Source organism: Chinchilla lanigera, unplaced genomic scaffold, assembly GCF_000276665.1.
Source record: "Chinchilla lanigera isolate Chin_1 unplaced genomic scaffold, ChiLan1.0 scaffold00020, whole genome shotgun sequence".
NCBI classification, from domain to species: Eukaryota; Metazoa; Chordata; class Mammalia; order Rodentia; family Chinchillidae; genus Chinchilla; species Chinchilla lanigera.
Window position 1 is genome coordinate 13,944,760 of NW_004955421.1, and position 27,147 is coordinate 13,971,906.

General features: G+C 36.0%; 1 protein-coding gene across 1 annotated transcript in view; it reads left to right on the plus strand.

Moving 5' to 3' along the window:
- Positions 1 to 27,147, plus strand: part of Cntn3 (contactin 3 (plasmacytoma associated)) — a 319,768-nt gene that overhangs the window by 255,981 nt on the left and 36,640 nt on the right. Inside the window, exons 12-13 of the mRNA XM_005383763.2 lie at positions 5,440 to 5,567; positions 8,085 to 8,260. Of these exons, the coding sequence (XP_005383820.1) occupies positions 5,440 to 5,567; positions 8,085 to 8,260 (304 nt within the window). The remainder of the gene's footprint in view (positions 1 to 5,439; positions 5,568 to 8,084; positions 8,261 to 27,147) is intronic.

The following is a 27,147-nucleotide window of genomic DNA, read 5'->3' on the forward strand; positions in this document are numbered from 1 at the left end:
TGTAATATATGCATTGTGAATACTTTTCATGTACAACTAATTGTAAGCATCCATCTCTCAGAGTCTGTACTCAGAAAGTGTCATCTAAAATAGCCTTGTTATTTTCCATATAGCTGTTTAATCATTATGATCTCATGTGATCTCATCTCTACTGAGATGTGCTTTCTGAGAAAATGTAGAGTTGCACTGCATTTTCTAAGCTTCAAGTTGAATAAATTACCGTAATTTTCAGAACACAGGCAAGAGAAAAACAATATTTTCAGAAATACTGTTTTGCATGCAAAATATTCGACACTTTACCATTCTAAAACCTAACTGTGTTATTATGGATGCTTAAATGTCATCAGAAAATACAGGTCAATGTTGCCTAGACAACAGTACACTTTCTAAGCAAAAAAGATTTTTTAAAAGTCGTGAAATCCCTGCCATCACTGAATTACAGCATGGACCATTAGAGCAGCTTTAGAGCAATTATGTTGACTTATTCCAAACTAACCATAGACTGCACAGCTAAGTGAAATAATTAACCTCTTACTACAAGAGGAAAGAGCAGTAAAAAGGTATGTGTAAAGGTATATTATAAAGCTGATCAGCAAGTTAAAATGCCACAATGATTTAGAATGCACACTTCTCAACGCAAACTAGAGTACCACGTTTCTGAATGTTAATCTCATAAATCTTCATTTAACATTTCTGTGCCAAGACTAGAGCCACTCATTGTTATCTACATTTTCAGCTCTATCTATTTGCAGAAAATCCTGTTCCCAGAAAGCTTAGAAAGCAATTTCATTTATAGTGAAGTGGTATAAAAATTTCACTTTGAATCTCTGTAGGGATGCCAGGGTTATTGAAGGTTTTCTGTTGAGAAACAATTACTCCATCCATTTACTGAATATTGTTTATTTTTATGTTGTGTGAAATGCCCTGTGGGCCTCTTAGGACTTACTGGAAGAACCAATTTAGGAAGAAAATATCCAATTAGCTCAAAATTTTACGATACACACAGAGTTTGCATTCTTTCAAAGTCAATATGTTTGTTTTGGAGTACTGTGTGATTCCTAAAATGTTAGGTCTTACCTTTGAAATTCTTCATTTCACCATGGTCATGAAGCCAGGTTTGCTTCATGAAAGGTACTGAAACTAACATACCAAAAGATTTTTTATTTTTCCATTATTCCAAATATTTCCATATTTTTAGTAGAAATATACTAATTCACAGCTTGAGAAAATAACTGAAAATATCTGTCTCTGTTTTATGGTACCAAAATCTGAAGCTCTGTAGTTAAACTTGACATGTATCCGGTCAAGAAGAGGTATTTCCAATTTGTTTTAAGGATTACTAATCTCAGAATTGGCAGATTCCAGCTTCCGGGTGCTTCCAATACTATGTCTATGCTCTATAACTCAGAACAGATGAGTTTAGCTCTTCGTTTACAAGCCTTTACAACTTTCTGATAACATCTACCAACTTCCCGTCTTTATATATTTCAATGTCCAGAAAATCTTCATTTTCTCTTCATAGCTAAAATTTGCTGAGTGCTGCCAGAGGTTAAGTGTTACTCTTTTTGGGTGTCAGGACCTAAAAGTCTAGTTATGGAATTAACAATCGAATTGGTTGTGAGAAGCACTAATGAGCGAAAGGAGGGATCATTCATATTGTTCAGCAGTATCAACTTCATCCCCGAAGGCTGAGAAGGAACCCATCCCCTCTTACCTGCATCTTCCTGGTATTTGTTTGTTTCCCACCATAGTTAATATTTGTTTCTTCTTTACTGCCTACCCTTGAAGCTTCGTTATCCCTTTCACGTTCCAATGTGAATATTCTTGTTGCTCTTCCAGGCAGAGAGGCAACCATCGTGTATTCAATCACAGGCTCTGGTGAGCCACCATGTATCTAACAAGATGATGTAAATTTTCATTCCAGTCTATTTGCCTCTTTCAGCGTCTGACTGCTCACCCCAGCACCTTCTCTGTGCTGCAGACTTGATGCTAAGTGTGCACCTGAAATAAGTTTTACTCCATGAATGATAAAAATCATTCATGCGAAATATTCTTGGGAAGTAAGCTAAAAGAAAGGGAGTCTGTCTATACTTCAAGAGTCTGGAGTCATTTTTTAATGTTCTGTTACTTTTGGATTGTGATAAGAGAAAAAAACTGTAAATGTACTGTATATCAGGGATGTTGAATGTTAGTGCTACATTTCCCGGTGTTTTCTCTACTGGCAAACAAAAGTTCTCACACATTCAGCTGAAAGCTATTGTAAAGACCGTGCAACTCACTCTACTTTAGGGCTTGTGAATATATAGTCGGACTACTTAAAGCTTTAGCATCTGTTATTTGATTAAGGAAGTATAAATGAGTTCCTTCTATGTGATAGGCCCCTGGGATTATAGTGTGAGCACCATAGAAAGTCTGTACTGTTGTAGAAATAATATTCTTAAAAAATAATAAGTAAATATGAAAAATTCAGAGTTTTGAGAAACAGTGTGAAGGGTGATACAATAGAAAGTAACTGCTTTATGACGCAGTCCCAGGATGGGTTTCAGAAAACTTCTTATAATATAAATGCCAAAATAAATTATAGAAGCATAGATTATAAATATGTTTTAAAAAGTAAAACTGTTCCAAATATATACACATTTCTTATACCTTAAAAGGGTACTGCAACTATTTATATAACATTTGATTCTATTAGGTAGCAGTAGTCCAGGGATGAATTAAGCGGTGGAGTTTGTGTGCAGATACTGCATCGCTTTATATACAGACTTAGTATCTGCAGTATTCACTCAGAGGCCCCAAATCCAATCCTTCTGGATTGCGAAGAATGACTATATATATAAAATGTGTGTGTATACATATCAGTAAATGTGTGTAATATATGTATATGTGCATATGTGTACATATGTATGCATACACGTAATCCTCTGAACAGTTTTGAATATATTTTCTTATTTTTGTCACTCTTCTGTGTCTTACAACCAGGTTTTCCTAACTTGAAATCTTCCACAGTGGTTCACTAAAGGTGTAGTGCCATGGTGGCGAACCTTTTAGAGCCTTCAATGATGAGCTTCCCATGGCATGCTTGTCTTATGTTGCCACCACTAGCATAGAGTCACGTGTTCATTCAACAAATATGATTTTTGAATGTGTGCTTAGTCCAGGCACTGTGCAAGGATCTAGAAATTTAGTCACGAGTAAGCCATGCACTGTTCCTGCCTATAGAGAGTCAGCATCTATGAAGAAGTAAGGTGTCAGTGAAGTAGAGGCACACTGCATGTAATTGACCCTTTGCGGAGCCGCATGGGTGATTTCATAATTGACGCTTAACAATTGTCCATGTTTATAGGATGCAATTTCATGTTTCAGTGCATATAAATGTTATGTTATGAACAACACAGAGAATGTTTTAATCAAATACAGGAGACCTCCTCCAGCTCCCCGGTTCTGGAAAGTGCCTGATGGCTGGGGAGTGAGTACCGGCCAATCAGTTAAAGGGAATCATTTTTAGAAAAGTCCTGAGGCGAAAGTGAGCAATTGAGGAGTGGCTTGCGTGATGGGAGAAAGGCAAGTGGTCCAAACCCCGATGTCATAGGAAGCTGCAAAAGTCAGGGTCCTGCTGCAGGGCTGCAGAGCACTCTTAGGCTGCAGTCTGTGTCCTGCAGGCAGCGTGATGCCATGGGACGGGGTACAGAGATGGTCTGTGCAAAAGTCCTGCAGGTGGAGGGATGGGGACAGGGTTCGGTAGTCACATTTATGTTTCCTTGAGTTCACTTCCCATGCCTTTCAAAACTTCTTGACCCCATATTTTTAATTCTCTGTGGGGATTCCACTTTCAGTTATTATTCCATGCTCATTAAGAAAATCTTTGAGCTGGAAGTGGTAGCACATGCCTGTAATCCCAGCACTCCAGGAAGCTGAGACAGGAACATTACAAGTTTGAGCCTAGCCTGGGCAACTTCATGACTTATAAGACCCTGTATCCAAAATAACAATTATTTTAAAAGCAACTGGGTGTACAGTTCAATATGTTAGTATGACAGTCCTGGGTTCAATCTCCAGTACCACAAATAAACAAACAAACCAAATCCAGAAAAAAAAAAAAATGTTCTCTGCTTCTCTGCTAGGGTAAAACACAAAGAGATTATTCATAAAGTTCTTAATCACCTCATTAGGTAAACAATGGATGTGCATTTCTGTCCCACAAAATGGTCATGGTCCATAAAGGAATCCGAAATAAAACATATCTTAAAGTTTCCTAGGAGAAGCCCTTAGATGTTTAAATATTCCATATAATTCCTCAAGTTGAAGTACTGTGCTTATTCTTTGTTTAGCTGGCTAGGTCATGGTTCCCAAGCCCTTTTGGTTTATGCCTACCCTGACATGGTGAGAAAATACCACATACCTAGAAAGCTTTCTGGACAGCTTTACCCAGAAACATGAGGATCCCTGTGTGCTAGCACTGTTTCCTCCATGACCTTTACTCAAAAAAATGTAGCCAGGATGCAAGTGAAAGTGCATCAAAGGTTAGTAAAGAATGCATATAAGTACATAACAAAATGCATAATTTGTACATTTTGATACATAAACTCATACTAGTAATGACATTTTTGACACTCACCTTTTTTGAAGCCAGTTGTTCTGGAAATGCTTCCTAAGCCAATTACTTTCTGTTGTATCACACCTTTGGTCTCCTTCAGGTTATTTTTCAAAGCTGAACTTTTCATTTTTACTTGTTTAATATCCATGCCTCTTATTAGAATATTTTTTCTGAAGTGGTAGAGATGTTCTAAGTTTGCTCACACTACAATCCCAAGCGTTTCCCAAGTGCCTGTCACGTAGCAGGTGCTTGTTTATATGTCCTTGATCAAATAGTAGGTGCTAAAGCTTTAAGAAGTCTAGGTAACCATGTGCTAAGAAGCCGTGAAGTAATGCTGAGTGATCTGTGCAGATACTTTGCAATAGTTCACAGCTGGCCATGCACATGTCTTTGTTTTTGTTGTTGTTATTTCTGCAAAATTTGATTTTTTTATGGAGTCAATTGTGGCTTTTTTAGTTCATAATGAGATACAAGCAGGTTGTTTTGTTTTTCCCATATTATTTTAAAAGTTAGGAAAATAATGTTGTCATGCCTACCCTTTTTTATATACAAATTTAAAAGACAAACCCATGAGTAATCTATCACAAGATACATTTTTGGAAAACACCTCACACTTATTTAATAAAGTCATTACCGAAATTAGGCATGATTTTAAGTAATACTGCTGCCTAAAAATATCATGCAAAATTCACATGGACACAGAGTATGTTTTCTCCCTAAACTGAACTGGTGAGTCAACTTAAATAGCTTAGTACAACACATTCTATGGAAAAAAAAAAAAAAAGTTTACTTCGAATGAATGACCATTGTATATTTATTGGTCTAATTTCTATTGGTTTTAGAATTTCTTTTCTGAAAGATGGAGGACTGAAAATAGCCAATGTGACTAAAGCTGACTCCGGAACTTACACCTGCACAGCAGAAAACCAGTTTGGCAAAGCCAATGGCACAACACTCCTGGTGGTTACAGGTGGGTGCGTATCTCACAGACTGCTTTCCTGGGGGATGCACTGCACCACATATTATCCTGGTTAAGTATATCGAATGCAGGTTTTTCACCAGCTGCAGTGCACCAGGTAGTAGAAACCATGTATTTTTCTTGTTATTTTATAGGGTATATTACTTAATATTTCTTTAGCACAGGTCAGTGTGCGTGGATACAAGCCTTAGTTACTATGCTCTTTCTATGCTGTTCTGTTTGCCATATATTTTCAGGCACAATGATTTCTTTAAATTGTAGTTGGCTTTTTTTGGTGGTGTCCAAGTTCATGAAAAGAATTGCTTAAAGTTGTGGATACAATTTTTTGTCTTATTCAAGAAAAAATGAGCATCGCTTATGTGACCAGTACTTGAACTATGCCAGTGAGAACATCTAAAATGCACTGCTCTCATGAATCTTAAATTCTACCCAAGCTAGAAAGAAAAAAAAGTATTAAACAGAGTGTTCAGAATAGAACTCAGTGAAGGAAAATTGGGACAAAGATTTCCGGGAGATGAAGGTGAAAACTATCAGATTTCCTAGGGAAAATTATTTAAGTACTGTGAAGACCTTTTTAAAACTTCAGCTTTCAGCTGAATTGAAAAGTGGAGCCAAGGGCCAGGTTTTAGCAGAGAAATGAGGTCATGGGAATGGCATTTTAAACGGATGACTCTAGCTGCTCTGTTGAGAAGACTGTGAGAAGGAAGGATAGAGACAGAGAAGTTCCCAGGAGCCATTGCTGCAAACCAGGAAGAAGGTAGTCATGACCGACATGAGGCTGGTGGCCACAGAGATGATGGGATGGAATCAGATTCTGGATATAACCTGAGCCAGCAGGAGGGACTGAAATTAGATGTGAGGCTCAGAGTAAGAGAGGATTCCAGAATTCCTGCAGAGTGAATAACAGGAAGAATGACAGTCACAGCAGTTGAGATGGCACAGGCACAGGTCGGACAGCATTGGAGAGGAGGAAGACCATGGCTTTACTTAGGTGCATTGACTATGAGATGACTCTGTGTGAAGCAGATTGTGGATTTGTCAAGATCTCAGTGGATTCAAACAGCAGAAGTTCACTTTTTGCTCCTAGGACAAGTCCGTGGAGAGTCAGCTGTGCTCTCTTCCTAGGGATAAGGGGATCTATTGCCTCCACCATTGGCACATTGCCTATTACCACAGAAGGGTAAAGACAGTGCATGGAGTTACCCACTAGTTCTAGAATTCAGCCTTTCAGAGCCACATGTAACTCCTGCTTCATCAGCCAGGGCATAGCTCTGGGCTATGCTTGAATTCAGATTGTTAGGAAGTTCATCCTACTGTGTACCCTAAAGAAAGAAATGATGATGGACATCCCTGTGGAGATGCTGAGTAGGTACTGGATATAAGAACTTGGATATGGGGAGAACAGCCAAGGACAGAACTGAAGTATACATAGGTTAGTCGCTGGCTTATAGATGGGTATCCAAAGCCCAGAGACCAGCTCAGGCCTCCAAAAGAGTACATGAAGACAGGGAATTTAAAAAATAAAAACAGGACAGAACACACATTCTGTGCTGAGAAATGTGGGAACAAAAGTAGAGAATTTGTCATAAAGATAGACATGAAAATGTTCACAGCAGGTGAAAGAAAACTGAGATCACAGAAACCAAGAGATAAAAGTACACAGTGGTGAAGACAGCGATCAAGTGCAGCAGATACAGCTGAGAAATCAAGTAATAGGAGACCAAAAATTCACACTGGGTATTGCAGCAGGGGCCTTGGTGAGGACAGGTGGGTCAGGGGGACAAAAGCCTGACTGCACTGGGTTGCACAGATAACTTGAAAGAAGTATTTACAAACCATATCTCTAAATGACTCCTTTGAAGATGCCATGTGAGGCTAAGACATGGGAAAGAAGAATGGGAAAGTGAAGTCAGGGGAAGTAGAATTCACAAGAGATGGAAGGTTTGTGATGATAGCCAGAAAAAGATGCACATGTGGACATTTGCTTTGGGACAAATGTGTTAATTAACTGTTTAACTAGTGACCCTCTTGTTGTTCCTATTCAGAGTATCTTTTACATTGTTTTTCAATCCATGCAAACATGAAAGATTGGAGTATATTTAAACTTTGATGGTTGTACTATTCCCACTCACTGAAATTTGGCAAAAAAACAGTAGCTTCTGTTTCTACCCCTACGCTGTACAGAATAATGAAACTAAGTTGAAATTAATTCTCTCAGTATTATTATAACTGTTTGCACATGACTTTAATTTCTAAACTTGAATATCTTGTGAACTCAAATAAGCTAATTTCTTAACACAGATTTGTGGATCCAGTAAAATATAGTATAGCCTTGCCTGAAAATAAGTATATTTTAATCTTGAAGACTTTCAATTACACAGACATACGTGTATACCTATACATATGCAAACATACACACTGTACGTCAGCCGACAACTTTACCTGTACAAATTGTTTTCATTATGTTAAAAATGCTAACATTTTACTTACAAATTGTTTTCCTAATAGAACCTACGAGAATAACTTTGGCCCCTTCTAATATGGATGTCTCGGTGGGCGAAAGTGTCATTCTGCCCTGCCAGGTGCAACATGACCCTTTGTTAGACATTATATTTACCTGGTATTTCAATGGGGCCCTCACAGATTTTAAGAAAGATGGATCTCACTTTGAGAAAGTTGGTGGGGTAAGTTGTGGCTCTTTCCTCATATTTTTTTATACTGTATGTGTCTATGACAAGTTGCCTCTGAAAAAACACCTGGAATATTGGCACTACTCTAGAGATGTTTCTAAATGAGAGAATCTTATTTCTCAATTCTGTTCTGGTTTAATTTTATTTTTGTAATTACCATAAATTGAGCACATTTACTTCAATGTGTAATTTTAATTAAAGTTGGTGCATATTGCATTTACATTAAATGTTATGCTGCATGACAATTTTGTTGTATCCCATTTGTATGCAATTGTTTAATCTCAGAATGTCATCTTTCTGATGAAGTTGGAGCTAAGTTATATTTACTAAGTACTTTTGCAGTTGCACTGGTCGTTAGCCATAAGACCCATCCTTTTATAGGTTTACAATTTGAAGACTTGAAATGTATAATACTTTCTCAGGGTCACTCAGCTAATAGTGGTGGAACTTTCAGCTTAAATCTGTGTGTCTCTTCAATACAAATGCTTTCCCATAACCTATTGCATTTCCTGGTTTGTGGTGGGTCTGTTTCAGGGAAAAAAAAAAAAGTGGTTACAAGGGATAGTTAACATTTGGAGAATAGTTAAGCAGTCACTTGATGTTGGCCAGTCACTGAGTCTGACAGAGAGCCTCAGCTGGTTGCTTATCTGTGAATTCAGATGAGCAAGCCCAGCCTCCTTTGCATACATGCTGCTTTGACTCAGTGATAGCTTCATTCTGTTTGAAACTGTGTCAAAGCTGGGTTTTGTCCTTAGGGATTAACATGTAGACATCAGTAAAACACATAATGGTCAATTCAACTATATTAATTTGACAAGATTTGTTATTAAGCGTGTTTAAGTATCCATAAGTATATTAACATATTAGGATTATGTACAACTGAAAAGGCTGCTACTGGGGGTAGATTTGGGAACATATCTCAGAAGATATGTTCAAGTACTTGTGCCCAGCACCTCAGTGTGACCTTATTTGGAAATAAGGTTACTGCAGAAGTAATGAATTAAGTTAAGATGGGATTGTCTCTCCTAGCGTAGGGTGGACCCCAATCCAACATAGCAGTATATTTATACAAAGATGGCAGTTTGGATCCAGATGCACAGAGAAGAGACACCACGTGATGATACAGAGCCAGATAAGGCCTTGTGGTGGTGGAAGCAGAGATGGGAGGCAATGTGCCAAGGAATGAAGGGGTCCCCAGAAAGTGGAGGAGGCGAGGAGGAACCCACGCCTACGGAGTCTGAAATACATATGGTTCCACCAGCTCCTTGATTTCCACTTCTGGCATCCAGAGCTACGAAAGGATACATGTCTGTTGTTCCAAACCACTGGATTTGTGATGCTTTTGTGTGGCTGTCCCAAGAAACTAACATAGGAAAAAGCAAAAGATTTAAAAGGAAGTAGAAAATGGAGAAGTTATTGATCTATCTGTAATTAAGTAAAATTTCAAATACCAGTTTTCTAAGTTTTTGGACTGATTCAAGGCTTTGAAAACCACTAGCAGTGGCTACAACCCCTTTGCATTTCTTTTACCATTGCTTTAAGTATCCACTCTTCCGTTGTTGCTAGTTTCTTCCATCACGATAGAAAAGGCATGCATCAAGTTTCTCACCTGTCTCTGCACTCCACAACCCAGATCTCTTGCAGTTTTTCCTTCCTTTGGTAAGAGGCTTGACAAGAATAATAGCCTAACATGTAACTTGGATGAAGACCCTAAAAACAACTTAGAAAAGGCTCTTCCCTTAACTACAGTCTTCTCTTAACTTTAAAGTTTAGATATTCAGTTTAAAATATTAATTATCTTTACATGTAAGGTAGATTATTACGTTTGTGGTTATCAGCTGGACTTCACCTATGTTGGCAATATTTTATCCAACACAAGGCTCTCCTTCTTAGTTCATGCTAAACACAGAAGAACTAAAACTCCAAAGTCCTTTGATTGTAATATGCATCACACAGCCACAAGGAAATGCTCAGAGGTTGAACTAGATTGCTGCTTTCTGTAAGAGGAAATTGTACTTAAGAACATTTGAGTTAATAATATAATTTAACTTTCCTCATTTACGCAGCCCTGATGGTTGTACAGAGGCATAAAGTCATCTCTATAAAGAGTCAAGTGTCTGAAACGTGAAATTTCATCAATTAGTGCCATCACTTACCAGTTCTGTTCTCTCTTTCATGTGCTGGTTCATGGCCTATGAATTTTTTTTATTGGTTGATGCCATTAGTAACTTAATATTCTCCCATCAGTGTAAAACAGTAAGTCTTACAAGATGACATTGCCCTTAAGCACAAGCAATTAAGTAAATCGGTTTTTTGTTGCATGAGAAGGGAATTATGTAACAGCTCTTGTCCTCCGATTCTGTATTCATTGCTGCATGCACATTAATACCTAGTCTGCTTGCCTTTTCTCCAGTGTGTTCATAGAAACATGCCTTACTTTAAAAAAAAAAAAAAAACAACAGCAAAATATGAGCAAAGAAGCAGTAAGTGGAGAAGTTGCCTGCCGAGGTACATAGTGCCATAGGTTTAAGGAAGGCGGAGTGGTTTAGGTTATGGAAAATTAACTCATCAATTTAAACCAATCTGGCCAGCTGTCCAAGGTACTATACTATATATTCACTATTCAGTCATTCATTTTTCAGAAATCATTTATTTAGGAAAAATCCCATAAAATTAAAAAATTTCAATAATTTGCAATAGATTTATGATATAAATTTGGACATGTTCCAAAGGAGTAGAATGACATCAATTACAGGTTTCTGCACATTATGAATTATACATTCACAAAGGCTCATTTAATCAAGGCTCCACAGTCCATGGGGCAAAGTGAAGTAACATAATGAAATGACGGAAAAAGGCTTCCACTTAAGTTCACTGTTTGCCAAGTAAATCCTTGTCAGCGTGGTATGATGAAAGTAGAGAAGTGGGGATTTGTACTCGGAAGTACAAAAGTTTTAGGATGCTGTTTTCACTCTGTGATGCCCTTGGGTGAGTGAGTGGATCACGTTAATTTCTGTTTCTTATTTTCTGATCTCTTTTCCCGTTAGATTTCATATCTGCCACTCTCCCTCCTTTCACAAGATTTTGCGCACACCAGTCTCTCCCTAGAGTACTGTGTTGTCTTCTTTTTGCCTGTCTCTATATATCTGAATATATAATTTTGTTAATGCAAGTAAAAAACTGGCATACCCAATTGTGTACATTTCTATTTCACACATGTGCAGTTGAAAGAAGAAAGGAGCAGTTAGTGTTTATACTGTTTGGTCAATCTTACATGCCTATATCTGGTAATCTGAGCAACTACTTTGAAGATAACAGTATGCAATATAATAACCGTTGTTAATCTCCTATCATCTTGTTTTGAAATTCTGTGTCATTTTTATTGTTCTTTTCATTCTCTTTTTAAAAAATTAAAAAAAGAAGAGACACAGGGGTCAGCAGCACATATATGGCAGTATTCTGTCATGCTCACTTTCAAACCAGAGGTGGCAGCAGGAAAAAGAGATTCCATTATTTATCCCTATGTAGTGTCTTTCTTTCCCAATCTATAAATATGCTTTAGCTTTTCACAGGAAAAGGGAAATAATAGTCAAAAATTCAAGAGGAAGAAAAGAGCATTGTTAGTTTCTGTGCTAAACTCTATGGTCTGTTAATTTAAGTCTGATTTTGGCAGTAGTCAACGATAATTTTGGCTTGCTTAATAAGCTAAATTTGGATTCAAGACCTATTATATGATAGGGGCTCACTGTAAATAAAACATTTAAGGCTAAACACACAAAGGATTCACTATACATTATAAGGATATTTAAATGTATATGCTGCGCCTGGGCGTGGTAGCACATGCCTGTAATCCTAGCGTTTGTAAGGCTGAGACAGGATGATCACTACGAGTTTGAGGCCGACCTGGCTACTTTGTGAGTTGAAGGCCACCCTGAACCACATAGTGAGACCCTGTCTCACAAAAACAAAACAAACGAAAAGTATTCGCTTTGATAAAGCTTATGTGGTACAAGTTCTTTGAAAATGAAGAATGTCTGGAGCAAAACTGCAGAGTTTTATGAACATTTTATGGAATTGGATCCATGATGAATTCAAATGTATGTGGATAAAAGTCACTGGGAGCAATAAGAAATTAAGCAGTGACAACCAATCTGCCCTTCATTAAACTAGTTCACTTCAATAAGATGTATTTCCCACAGTCTCAGGCTCACTCTGGTTACAGCAACTACTTGTGAACTTAATGCTTGATGGAGTTGTCCAGCTCTCAGTAGTAGAGAAGAATATCTTTAAAAGACATGCTTTTTTGCTAATATCATGTGGTTACCTGATATTAGGACTTGATTTATTTCATGGAATTATTTAGGTTCTGAGAACTAAAATTTTGTGAAAAATCAGTTCTCCTTCAATGTACAGCTAAGTAAAAGTGCAACCTAAAAATATACAACAAGAATGTTGAAGGGAAACTATTGTTAGACAAGAGGAAAGGAAGAAAGGGGAAGAAATAGGGTGTGTGGGTGAGCATTAACATTGTCAAAATACATTAAACACATTTGCCACCTCCCAAAAATGTGGAACTAGAAGGTAAATTGGGACAGGGAGATGATGGGTGGGAGACTGGTGAAAGTATGTTACTTGCATAGGCAAATTGCTGAAATGAAATTCATTAATCTATATAACCAGTATACACTAATAAAAATGTGGGGAAAAGTTTACACATGGATTTTCAATATGGATATGAGACAAAGCACCTAATCTGCAAATTACTTATACTGACACTCTGAGTTTTTAAATTTTTTCCCTTTAGATTACCTTTAAAATTTTATAGCTTGTCCAAATGCAAAAGATCTGCTAACTTAGATCATTAAGAGGAAGTATCCAATAAGTAATGAGCCCATAAATGTGGGGGTCATAGCAGAAAAATTATTATTATTGGTTTTAAAGACACTTTCTGAAGCGCAACTTCTCTCATATTGCTATTTGGCAGTTCAAGAAGGATGGTTCCCCTATTGCAGCTGGAAGAAAGGCAAATACACGAAACACTTGTTTATTTCCCCAGCCCATCTTCTCTTCAGTCAGCCTTACAGAGTCTCAGTTCTGATTTGAGTTCACTTGGTACTTCAGGACTATGTTTCTTAAGTATAGTATTTATTAAGATGAATGGTTCAAAATCAAGCACAATGGAAATACTGTAAGATAAATTTGAATGTTCAAGAAAATATGAAAGAGACAAACCACGGAATGTGTAACATATTGTACTGCAATCCATAAGAGTAGCAGTTACAGTAAGAGACACAGCTATCAGTGAAACGCTATAAACAAAAAGATACACAATTTATCAGCCAAGAAATAGTATGAAAGATGTGAATTTCAAAGAAAGAATGATTCACAGCAAAACTACCCATACAAACTCATAATGCTCCACATCATATATCTTTAAAATACAGAAGGCAAAAAACAAAGAAATAATGAGAAACAAAGTGACTGTGTAGACTTTGAGAGCTTTTCTTCCACCCACCAGAGATCAACTTGCCATAAATTATAAAAAGAAAAGTTTGTACTACAATTTATTGAAGTAACAGTTACAGTGATACCTCAGTTCATGAACTTAATTTGGTCCACAGTATTGGAAAAGATTGCTGCATTTGTGTTTGCATGGGAAAGATAGCTACAGTTGTATTTGTCATCCGATGTAGAGTTTGCAAACAAAAACCAAATTTTGCCAAATGCTTTTGTTTGTGAACCGAATCGCTCACAAACAAAACTGTTCATAAACCAAGGTGCATGAAAAATTTACTCTCAAAATAGACAATACACTCTCCTTTTCATTTTATGTATACCTTTGCAAAATGTAAGTAATAAAAATAAGAAAAGTATGAAAAAGAGATGGAAGAACAAATAGAATTGGTGTAATGTCAAAAAGCATTAGATAATTGTTAGCGTTTTAGAAGGAGGATGATGCCTTTTTGTGAATTCCTTCTCAGTCCTGAGTATTTGCTCAAGTAAAGAATGACGGAGCCGTGTTGCAGTTATACAAATATAGGTTCATTGTTTAAAACTCTGAAAAGAATGCCAGCTTATAAAACCTAGTTCAGTGTCTTATGCACTGTTCATTTTTAATTTTCTTTGCCTCTCATTTCTCATCTGTAAAATGGAGGTGATTATAATATTTTATTCAGATGTGTGAATGAAGTACTAAGAACAATACATGTTAGCTCTTACTCCTATTACTAAATCTACTGGAGGTAGGATTGCTTCCGAATTGTTTTCCAGAAAAGCTATAGCAATTTATATTCCCATTAGCAGTAATTCCCACATATCCTTTCTTGAACATGGTTTTATCCTTGCTTTTTTTTTTTGTAATTTTGCCAAACAGATGGTTGAAAATCATTATCTCCATATTGCCAACTTCTCATTTTTCAGAGATTGAAAATCTCTCCATTTGTTTATTAGTAGTTTGGATACTAAACAGAGATTAAAAATTACTGTATAACTGACTCCTCCAAATCAAGAAATTTGGAACTTAATACAGTACTAGCTTTAATGAAATGCAAGATTACTTCTTTCAATGAGAGTGAGAAAAATGTCTTTTCTTTCTAACTTTTATTTCTCAGCTGCCTGGTTTATAATATATACAAGAATGTTTTGTTTTTAAATGCGGCAATAGAGAATGACTTAAAATTGCAAAAATAAAATGCAAATTGCTTCAAGACAACCATGGGCTTGACAAAAATTTTGTTTTATTTAATGAAATTTACATCTCTATATATCAGAGTTCATCTCCATTTCAGATACTAATTGGGCACAGTTCTCTTTGGGCCACAGCAGGAAATAATTGACACCCAAATCCCCAGTGTAGCCCAATGTGGTAGGATGCAATCCCAGCAGGAGCCTGAGGCAAGAGAATCACCAGGAGTTCCAGGCTAGCCTGCGGCTACATAGTAAGTTCAAGGCCAGCCTAAACTACAATAGGGAGACCTTCAAATCATAAAGGAAACCAAACCAAAACACCATGTAATTCCCAGTGCATAGTAGATATTCGCTGTCTCAACATATCAGATTCATCTTTTATAAACTGCAGATTGCTAGACTTTGTTCTGTTAGAATGCAGAATTTCTATATTACAGATTTTAATACATCCTTATTTATTCAAGTTATTCATTATGTCACAGTTAAATTCACTGGAAATACTCTCCTCCGGGATGTCACTTTTCTTTAACTTTCTCAATTACATCACTCAAAAAATAGGAACTTTCATTTGCATAAAACCAAATACCTCTGTATTTTTTTGCTAAGATTTTTCATAACTTTTCTTGATTTGATAGAGATGGAAAAGTACGAGAACTTGGGAAATAGGGAAAAGAAGTTAGAAACCGTGTTCACAGAGGGTTACGAGAAACGTGTGGGATGTTGGAAAGGATATGATATATGATATGCCTGTAGGAGAGAAATGTAGAGGGAAATACAAACGTTAGTGAATATTTCAGAGGAATTTTGCTGTGAATATTATCTTGTTTCCTCACAAACCTCCAATAAAGTTGAATCATTTAGCAATTCTTTGAATTTGGCTTTTGTTGTTATTGTTTTATTTTTTGTTTTTGTTCTTCCCGGCAAGTGTAACAAGCTGTTTTTAATTGCTTTTAAGATATACTGAGACTTTACTGTTCTACACATGCTTGTTTTAGCCAGTTGAAAAACATAAGCTACCAGCAGAGATATAATATAGAGTATATTTATGTACATGTGAATATGTTTGCATGTATACCAGCATGTGAAAATCCAAAAACATTAATATACAAATATTTTTAAATCTTTAATATATCAAAGAGACTCAATAATAATTCCACTCTTACTACTTATAATTCCACGAGATCTTTTGTACTGTAAAATGCTATAACTGCCAGTTACCTGCATCCCTTCTAAAAATTAAAAAAAAAAAAATCTCATTTCTGGAGGCTCATGCTAACACTGACTGGTAGAAGAGGCCTTAGTTTATAGGGTTTTTTAGAAAAAAATCAATGGGACTAAAGTATATGAATACATGCAGGAAAAGGAAACCAAAGTCAAAATAGAAGCAATTTCAGTAAATACAATAAATATACAAATAAATCACACATCAAATTAGAAAAAATAGTCTCTGCTGACTGGAGCTTTACATGTTATTCACTCTGGCAATATTCATTTTTAACCACCACCACTAGGTAAGGTTTACATACCCTACAAGTCAGTCACTTGAAGTGTAAAATTTATTGGTTTTTAATATACGGAATTATCTTTCCATAACAACAGCCAAATCCAGAGTATTTTTCAGTACCTTTAAAAGAAACTTTACTTTCAGACCCTCACACCACACCTGTAACCCTAGACAGACCCCTATATTTTCATATTCTGGACATTCCATATAAGTGAAATCATATAATATGTAGTCTTTAGTGACTGTCTTTTGTAAATGAGCATTTTAGAGAAATTTTAAATTCACAGTAAAATTGTATAGAAAGTAGAGCCCCTGGGTTGTATATATGCAGAGCGTCCTACATTACCAATGTCCCTCAACAGAGTGGTAGGTTTGTTACAGTTGATGAGCCTACATTGGTCTATCATCACCCCCAAGTTCACAGTTTATATCAAGTTCATTCTTGTTGTATATTCTGCATATTGTACAAATGTATAGTGATTTGTAATTACAGTATCATGCAGAATAGCTTCAGTGCCCCCCAAAAATTCTGTGTTTTAACTGCTCATCCTTACCTACCTTCTAATGCTTGGTAGCTACTCTCTTTTATTTTCAGTTTTTAGTGACTTCACACTTTTGCCTTTTCCAGAATGTCATATACTGTAGTTGAAATTATAGAGTATCTATGCTTCACTTAATAATATACATTTAAGATTTTTCTGTATTTCAGTTTTTTGTTAGTTCAGTTCTTTGTAGCCTCACACACTATCCCACTGTCCAGGTGTGCCAAAATTATTTGTTCCCTCACCCACTGAATAATACCTTGATTGTTTCTGAGTTTTGACAATTATGAATGAAATGTAAAGATCCATGTGCAAGGTTTATGTGGACATAGTTTTTAATTTTTATGGGTGATTACTAAGAAGTGTAACTGCAGGATCCTATAGTAAAAATATATGTGCTTTTATAAGAAACAGCCAACATGTCTTCCAGCATGTGGTAATGTTAATGGTCTGGATTTTGGCTATTCTGACAGGCATGTAGTGGTATTTCACTTTGGCTTTAACTCACAACTCCCTAATGACATCTAATGTTAAATACACTTTCATACACTTTCTTGTCACCTATATCTCCTTTGATGAGGTATCTGTTTAGCTCTTTTATTCACATTTTAATTACATTTTTATTTGCCTTTTGTTGAGTTTTAAGGGTTCTTTGTATATTCTGCATAAAGGTCTTTCAAAAGAAAAAATTTTGCAAATATTTTCTCCTAGTCTGTGGCTTTTCCTCTCATTCTTTTGATATGTTTAACAGAGCAAAGTTTTACATCCTGATTAGGTCTAGCTTGTCATATTGTCTCCTGGATTATGCTTCTGGGATAGCTGCAGAGCCTTTGTTGTACTTAGGGTCATCTATGTTTTTCTCCTGTGTGATCCTCTTAATTTTATAATTTTTAAAAAATGTAAATGTAGAGCTATAACACATTTTGAGTTAATTTTTCTCCAAAGTGTAATATCTGTGACTGGATTTTTTCCTGTGAATGTCCAGTTTTTCTAGCAGCATATGACTTAAAGGCTATCTTTGAACCATTGTACTTCTTTCGCCCTTTTGTCAAATATTAGTTGACAATATTTTATCGGCCCGTTTTTGGTTTTCTATGCTGCTACGTTCATCTGTTTGTTCTTTTACAACAAGTTCTTTGTCATCCCTGTACCTTTACCTAAGACTTGACATTGGATAATGTCAGTGTTCCAGCTTTGGCCCTTTTAAATACTGAGGAGGCATTCTGAGATTTTGTCTTTATGTATGAATTTAGAGTCACGCTGGTGATATCCACAAGTTGTTCTGCTCGGGCTATGATTGGCACTGTGGTAAACCTGTGAACCAAATTGGGAAAAATTAACACTTTGACATTACTGCAGGTTCTTATTCATGAACATAGAATCTCTCTCCATTTATCATATTCTTTGGATTCTTTAGTCAGACTTCTGCAGTTTTTTTAATAGATCTCATGTACATTTTGTTAGATTTACATTCAAGTGTTTCAGTAATTCAGGGTGCTAATATAAATTTCTTACTTTAAGTTCCATGTGTATATTCCTTGTATTTAAGGAAGCAATTTAATTTTATGTACACATTAACCTTACATCCTACTCACTTATTAGTTTCAGGGTACTTTTTGTTGTTATTGTTGTTGATTTCTTCAGATTCTCTGAATGGAAAATCTCATAATCTGTCAACAAAGGGAACTGTACTTTCTTCTTTTCAACTTGCTTGTCTTTTATTGCCATTTCTTGTCTTATTCCATTGGTTCAGGTTTCCAGTGTGATGCTGGAAAGCAGTAATGGGAAGGGCCATGCTTGTGTTGTTTCTGATTTTACAAGAGATTTAAGTTTCTCACCATTAAGTACAATGAAAGTTATAAGTTATTTCCTGAGATCCTTTATCAAAGTGAGAACGTGTTAATGTGCTCGGGACTTGATCAAATATTTTTTTTTCTATTTGCATTGTCATCATGTGATCAGCCTTTAGTTTGTTGTGATAGATTGCACATTGATTCTTTTTGTTGTTGTTGTTGTTTCTGGTACCGGGAATCGAACTCACAACCTTGCGCTTGCTGGGCAGGTGCTGTGCTACTGAGCTAAATCCCCAGCCCCCTGCACACTGATGCTTAAATGGTAAATCAGTCTCACATGCCTGATCCAGAGTCCATGTTGTTACAATTTTTAAAACGTATCATTGGATTCAATTCACTAATACTTTATTAAGTGCCTTTGTATCTATGTTCATAAAAAATATTAGTGTATAGTTTTCTTGTGTTATCTTTGTCTGGTTTCAGTGTTAATGTAATGCGTATGTGGTAGGCAGTATTTTCTTAGTCTCTATATTCAGAAAGAAATGAGAGGAAATTGGTATAATTCTTTAATTACATATTTGACAAAATTAACCACTGAATATGTGTTCCCCTGATGCTTTTTCTTTTAGGAGATTGTTAATTATTGATTTAATTTCATATATATATATATATATATATATATATATATATATAGTATCTGTTCAGATTGTCTATTTCTTTTTGTGTGAATTTTGACAGATTGTATATTTCAAGGAATTGGCACATTTCATTTAGGTTATCAAATTTATGGACACAGAGTTGTTACCCTTTGTGAAATTCTTTTTGAATAGCCATGAACTCTTTAGTGATGACCTCTCTTCCATTTCTGTAGTAATTTCTTTCTTCTCTTCATTTTCCTTGGTTAGTCTGCTTAGAGGCTTACTGATTTTATTGATCCTTTCAAAGAACAAGCTTCTGGTTTTGTTGATTTTTCTCTATTGATTTTCTCTTTTTAGTTTCACTGGTTGTTGCTCTAATATTTATTTCTTTTATTGTGTTTGTTTTGGATTTAATTTGCTCTTCTTTCTCTAGGTTTATAAGGTGGAAATTTAGACTACTGACTTTAGCCTTTTCTTTACTAATATATGCCCTCAATGCTATAAATTTCCCTCTAAGCACTGTTCTGACCACATCCACAAATTATGATAAGAATTATGTTTTTATTTGCATTTAGTTCAAACTATGTATATAAGTTTTCTTGAGATCTCTTATTTGACTCATTTATTCTGTAGAAGTACTTTGTTCAATCACCAGAAATTTGAGGATCTTTTCAGGCATAATTCCATCATTAATTTTTAGTTTATTATTGGAATGTGGCCTCAGAAAAGACACTATATATTTTCTGTACTCTCGTATTTCTTGCAGTATGTTTTATGGCCCAGAAAGTGACCTGTCTTCATGAATTCTACATTTGAAATTGAGAAGAATGGATGATCTGCTGTTGTTGGACAAATGGTATCTAGATAGCATTATACTCGTTTGACTGTGGGTGCAATTTAATTCAACTAAGGTTTTGTTGTTTTTGTTTTTGTTTTTAATTTCTGACAGCTATATCTATTTCTGACAGCGGAGTGTTTAGAGTCTCCAAATATATAGTAGATTTATCTATTTTACCTGGCTTTCCTGTTCATTCTTGCCTTACATGTTTGGAAGCTTTTCTGCTGTGTACACACACATTGAGGATTATTATGTCTGCTTGCAACATTGAACCGTTATTATGAGGAGCCATTCTTTGACCCCACTAACCCTCATTTTTTTATCCTAATCATTTCCCTCAAGTCTGTGTTATCTAAAACAGTATAACTACTCCTGCTCTCTTTTGACGAGTGTTAGCGTAGTATATCTTTTCCCATGCCTTTCTTTTTAATCTATATGCAACTTTATATTTAAAGTATGTTTCTTGTGGATGATATATAGTCCAATCTTACTATCACTCTGATAGTCTCTGTCTTCTAATTGATATATCTGTACTATTGATTTCTAAAGTGATTATTAATATAGAATTAATGGCTACCATAATCCTTACTATTTTGTATTTGTTGCTCCTGTTATTTTTTCTTATTTTCTTTTTCATATTTTATCTGCCTTTTATGGTTGTGGCAAAGCATTTACTATGATTACAATTTCCTCACTTTTTAGCTTATTATTTCTGTGGTCTAAATAATTGCAACCCCCAACCATTGTCAATATTTGTATGTTGAAAAATGTACATTGAATTAATATATGTTAATTTCTAAGGTGATGGTATTAGGAGGAGGATCTTGAGAAGTGATTAGGTTTTAGGAGCAAAGCCTTCATGAATGGAATTAGTATGCTTATAAAACAGACCCATCACCCATTTCACTATCTAAGGATACAGAAAGCAGTCACCATGTATGAACCAGAAATCAGGCCCTCATTGGACAACATATTCTTGGAGTTTCCAGCCTCCAGACCATGAAAAATAAATTTCCATTATTTACAAATAACGCAATTTATAGTATTCTGTTATCACAGCCCAAATGCACTAGGATCTGTATCAATTATACTTCCTGTTTCTTTTTCTAAGTGGTTCCTCTAGAGTTTACAATATACATCCATAACTAATCCAGTTTACAATGTATATGCATAATTAATCCAGGTGTTTTTTCATGTCCACTTCACAGTTAGTGCTTATAAATTCAAAAATATATTGTAATACTTATAATGAAAATCTCCTATACTCCCAGTAGGTGTACTTTACAATAAAAGCTCCACATTTCTCCCTCCCATCCCTTGTACTGTTGTCATTCATTTCCCTTGCCTTTGAGCACACAGAAACATGTATAAGTATCCATATCCACATGTATACATAATCTAACATTTTGTTGCTGTTGATTTGAACAAAGCCTTTTTTGTTAAATCAATTATGAACAAGGAAACCAAGTTGTCATTATACTCTCATTTATTCATTCTAAACCTCACACATTTTTATGTGGATTTAAGTTTCTGACCCATATATTGTTCCTTCTCTAAAACACTTTTAAGAGTGCTTACAAGGAAGGTCTACTAGCAAAAAATTCTTGAATTTTTGTCCTGAAAAATATATGTATTTCTTCTTCATTGTTGAATTATAAAATTTTATGGGGTCCAGGAATCTAGGTGGATGGGTTTGACTTTGTTTTATTATCCCTTGAACATTTTCAATACTTTACTCTTTTTTCTTGTTTCTGAGAAGTTAGATGTAATCTTAACTGTTTCTATACAGGAAAAGTGTCTCTACCTGTTTTAATTACTTTTCTTATTGCTGAGACAAAGTGCCCAATACCTACAGTTAAAGGAGGAAAGGTTTATTTTGGCTCACAATTTGTAGACATTTCAGTCCATAATTGTCTGGCTCCAAGGAAGGTGGCATGGCAGAGGGGCATCAAAGAGGAGAAACAGCTCAGGGCATGTGAGGCAGAAAGCAGGAGGCAGAAAAAGCAGCAAGTGAGGAAGCAACAAGCGACAACAGCAGCCTCTTTCTGTCCCTTGTATTCCATCCAGGGCACACACCTTTAGGGTAGGTAGCAATCACATACAGGGAGGGCCTTTTCATTATTCACACCCAAAACTATGATAAACCAATCAGTGGACTAATTTAGTAATCACCTACCCTTAATCCCAGCATCCTGCTCTCTAGATCTAGCCATCTCTGAAAAGCCCCACCTATGACTTCATGAGACTTTGGGAGGACATCTAGACACAGGCCATAACACTACCCATCTCGGTGTACTTCAAGATATTCTTCTTTATGTTTTTTCTAATTATGGCTATGTCACCCCTAAGTGTGTTTTAGGTTTGGTTTGATTTAGTTTGTTTTGGTGTTTTTACTTATTCTACTTGGTGTTCTCTGTGCTCCATGCATCTGTGGTTTGTTGTCTCAAATTAATTTGAGGAAATTTGCAGTCATTATTGCTTCAGATATTCTTTTTCTGTTCCATTTTCTCATACTTTCTTTCCTCCTATTTCTGGTGTATCCTTTCTAAGTATGTGTTGCACCTGTTGAGGGTTTCCACATTTCTTGGAAATTCTGTTCTGTTTTCTATCTGGCTTTGGATTTTATTTTTAAGATTCTGTTATTGTGTCCTCAAGCTCAGAGATTTCTTCCTCAGGTGGAGACTCTATTCCTGGATTTTGAACTCACAGATTCCTTTCAAATTTCCTTCCTCTGTTATGCAGGACAAGATGGCTGAAAGTGGAGTAGGGTAGGGTATTTTCCTCTCCCCATCAGGTTAGGCTGTGAAAAAATATCAACAGTTTATTCTGTGGTTGAAAGTTTCTGGTGGAGACAGACCTCATTAAAAACAATACTTTTCCAAAATATCCCTTTTGGCCTGCTCCTGCCAAAAGCTGTAAACCTCCTGGAGGCAAAAGTGCGGCTGGGACCTCTCTGTGACTGGGTCCCTGGAAGTTTTCAACTCTCAGAGATCTCTACTCTGACCATCCAGCAATTTGTCAAATACAGTTAAGATTTTCCTACCCTGGTATTTAGAGATTTCTGTTTATGGATTTCTGCTCTGATAAGATATAAATCTGTCTTACCTGTTGTCTCTAAAATTTTGGGAGGCAGCAGTTTACCTTTTGACCTCAACTTCCTGCTATAGCTAAGAAGGATTATTCATTTTTTAATTTGTTCAGCTATTTACTTGTTAATACAGAGTAGAGACCTCTAAGCTTCTTACCTAACCAGAATCCAGAAATCAAAGTGAGTGGATTATTTTTAATTTACATATTACTTTCCTTTTTACCACTGAATTGTGTCATTCATCCTACCTTCAATTTTGTGCTCCAGTTTCAGAAGGAAAATTATTCTACTTTATAAGACATAATATTGAAGCATAACATTGAATTGGTCTTATCATAAATTAGAAAGGGAAAAAAATCAGTTATTTTGAGTGGCTTAAATATTTAAATTCTGAGGCTGTCATGAATTTTAGGTGTTCAGTTTTTTAAAATAAGTATTTGTAACTCTGAGTTCTCAAACCTTTTTATCTTATACTGATTTTAAATGTATGGATCATGCTCTTTATCAGAAAAATAGTCTATTGATATTCACATTTGATATCAAATCTAGTCTGTCCTTTATCTTTTTCAATATGACTTTGAGATGAAAAATCTATACTTCTGAAGTATCAGGAAAACTGTTGGAATTACAATATATGGCAATTGTAATAAAAATGGTGTGATCTCTTTGGGAGCTACTCTCGTAGGAGAAGGTATAATTTTATTCTCTTTGAGCCTTTGGGAGTTTTTTGTCTGGCCCCCACACAGGCTTCTGACATAAAAGTAGGGGTTTCTAGTCCAGTTTTTTTTTTAAAACCTATTTTAGCTTCTTAGCACAGTTAGCTCAGACGAGTGTACAAGGATGAATTTCAGTGAATACATACCCACAAATTCCGTTTCTCCTTCCCTTGGGTCTCCCCGTGAGAGAGCACAGAGTAGTCTCAGAGCATGTGGAGACCCTTTTCTACAGTCCATGCAGGTCAGCTGTCCAAGGCACTGGCAGTGTGGCAAGCCCTCAAGGGACCTAGAAGGGAATGATCGATTGTGTTTGTCAAAGATGGTGGCAATAGCATACCTTGTCCAATGTACTCCTTTTACAATATGGCCTGATACTACTCTCCATTGAGTGGCGAAATCCATCCCTATATCCTGGAGCCCTTGTAGGCCTTTATGACTGCCTTGATCAATGAGGAACTGTAAGGTTGAATCAGTATGATTTCTGACATGAGCTTATAAAAATACATGCACATCCACCTTGTTTGGTCCATTGATGCACTGACTCTGAGCTTAACCACCGTAGTTTGAGGAAGCTGGAACCAGCTGTGCAGAGCTTAACCTCAGGAAGGACCAAGTTCACCAGTCCACATGTACTGCTGAACTCTCACCCAACACCCAATACTGCTTCACCAGGCATGTGAATGAGCCCGCAGTCCCCAACAAGGCACTCTACCTGATGAGGTGTGCAGTAGGACTGAGCTGTCTTCACTCAGCCCTACTTTTTCTTGAGCAGGATGGAAGATCTTTCTTAAAGCCGCTTAGTTTGGAAGTTAACTTATTGCATAGCAATAGTGATGGGGGCTAGTGTTAAACATAAGATACTCAGTTAAACTTGGCCAGATTTTCATGAAATAACGGTTCTGTCATCCTTTGTTATCAGTGGATTCTTTATTCTCAAGTACTGATCATCATCAGGTCCAAATGAACTCTCAATGTTCTTCATACAGGTAATAGAAGGGTAAAGAAAACATAATGAAATTTGATTCATGTATTAAATTGTTCTTCAGGATAAGCTCTTCTTACTTGAGATATTTTCATTCTGTGTAAATAGTACAGCCAGTACCAAGAACTAATGGATTTAACAAAGTGCCCTTCACAACACAAACCAATACTGAATAGGCATCACTTAATAATATAGCCTAGATGGAGAAAGATCTACTATCTCAATTTTATTTCAATCATTTAAATTAATTCAAGGAGAATAGTGAAGTGTGTGTAAGACTTGTCTAATACTTGCAAATCTCCCTTTTGAATTAGCAGACTAAAGGTCTCAGGCTCAAAGATTTTGATAGTATTCAGCTGATGTCCATTCATGTTATCTTGCATGGTGTCCATTCATACTATTTTCTCCCCATTGTATTCATTTCACCAGTAAATGATTATTTTGGGTGAGAAGATTCACAGTTAAGATATCACATATCATGTCAATTTCTATGTTCATTTAAGTTTAATAAAGTTTAAAGAAAAGTTCAGTAAATAATAGAGCATGTAGTACTATAACACAGGATAGAAATTTGTAAAGATATGACTGTGAAGACTTCAGTATAGAAAGTCCTGCGTTAACATCTCTGAAAGAGCAACAACTACTTACACTAACATTACCAATTTTCAGTGAGCTACTCTATCAGTACCCCAGACTTCACAGAAGAGAAAAAAATTCCCAAGTTTTTAAGGTTAACTTGATGTCGAAATGTAAAATTTAACGCCTATGAGGCAAGTCAGGCATTTGACACAACCTAAAATATTCATGAAGTGCCTTCAACCTAGTTTGTTTGATCTTTAATGTGTCACTCATTTGAAACACTTAGCAAGGGCCATGCTGGGACTCTAAATCCTGTAATGGAAAAATTATTCCAGTTTATTGGTACCAAAGAAAATCAAGGAAATGTTCACATTAAAAGATTGCATCCTACCTGCCTAAAAATCACCTGTGTAGACAGCCAAGTGACAGCAGAAATGTTTAATCAGTCAGAAAAATTAAAACCGTTAATGTTAGGGCCTGTTTTCCCCTTTCGGTGACTATGATTCTTTCCCTCCTTTGGGTAAGCAGAGTACATTTATAACGAAGGTGACCCTTCGTCTCTCTTCGGCCACTGGGGGCTGATGGTGGCAAGGTTTAATTTGCTTGCTCATAAACAGAAGTGAGTCATTTTTGCTCCCAGTCCCTCAAGGTCCTTCACAAAGGAAAGCGTCCACCAGGTTCCAGGAGGAACTTGGACATCTGATTGTTCTTAAGGAACCTGGATCTGATTTACATGCAGTGTCAAGGTTTGGAATGAAAGCCGGTGAAGGATGTTAATTAATATGAGAAGCTATGCAGTCACAGGCTGTACAAAGTGATAAAAGGGAGGAGGACCTCTCCCTCAATTTTGTTTCCGAAGAGCCGTCAGAATGTTTTCCCCCTTAAACTAGAAAATTATGCTTCTTGGCATTCTAGCGGCAGAGTTTACAAGTGGAGTGCTTACTAAGGAATTAGTTTTTGATGATAATTTTTTATACTCAAAGTGCATGCTACATTGGCTATGTCCAAGAAGTTTTCCCAATTCCCAATTTTATTTTGCACCTTGATTGTCAGCATATGGTAGGTAGCACAATGTGTTTTCAATCTACCTGTAATTAGTAATGACCTGGCTACTTATTTTTTGTTTCTCTTGGCATGGGTTATTGCATCATGTTATTTATTTATTTATTTATTTATTATTTCCTAATGAGGAGTGGTTTTTTAATTACACTGAAGATTTCATCGATGTCATCACCTAAGAAAATATGGGGCATAAGTTGATAAGATCCTCTTCTATTTAACTTGCTACATACTAAACTTTTCCCTAATACTTATTTCAGAGATGAGCTGCCTTATAATTCTATTTACTATTTATACCACTAATATAGTATGGAAATATGATTTTTTGCCCTAGGAGAAATCTATATGATTACATAAACAAATAATTGATTAAGAGGGTTTAATCCTACAGTAGAGAGAGAGAGAGAGAGAGAGAGAGAGAGAGAGAGAGAGAGAGAGAGAGAGAGAGAGAGAGA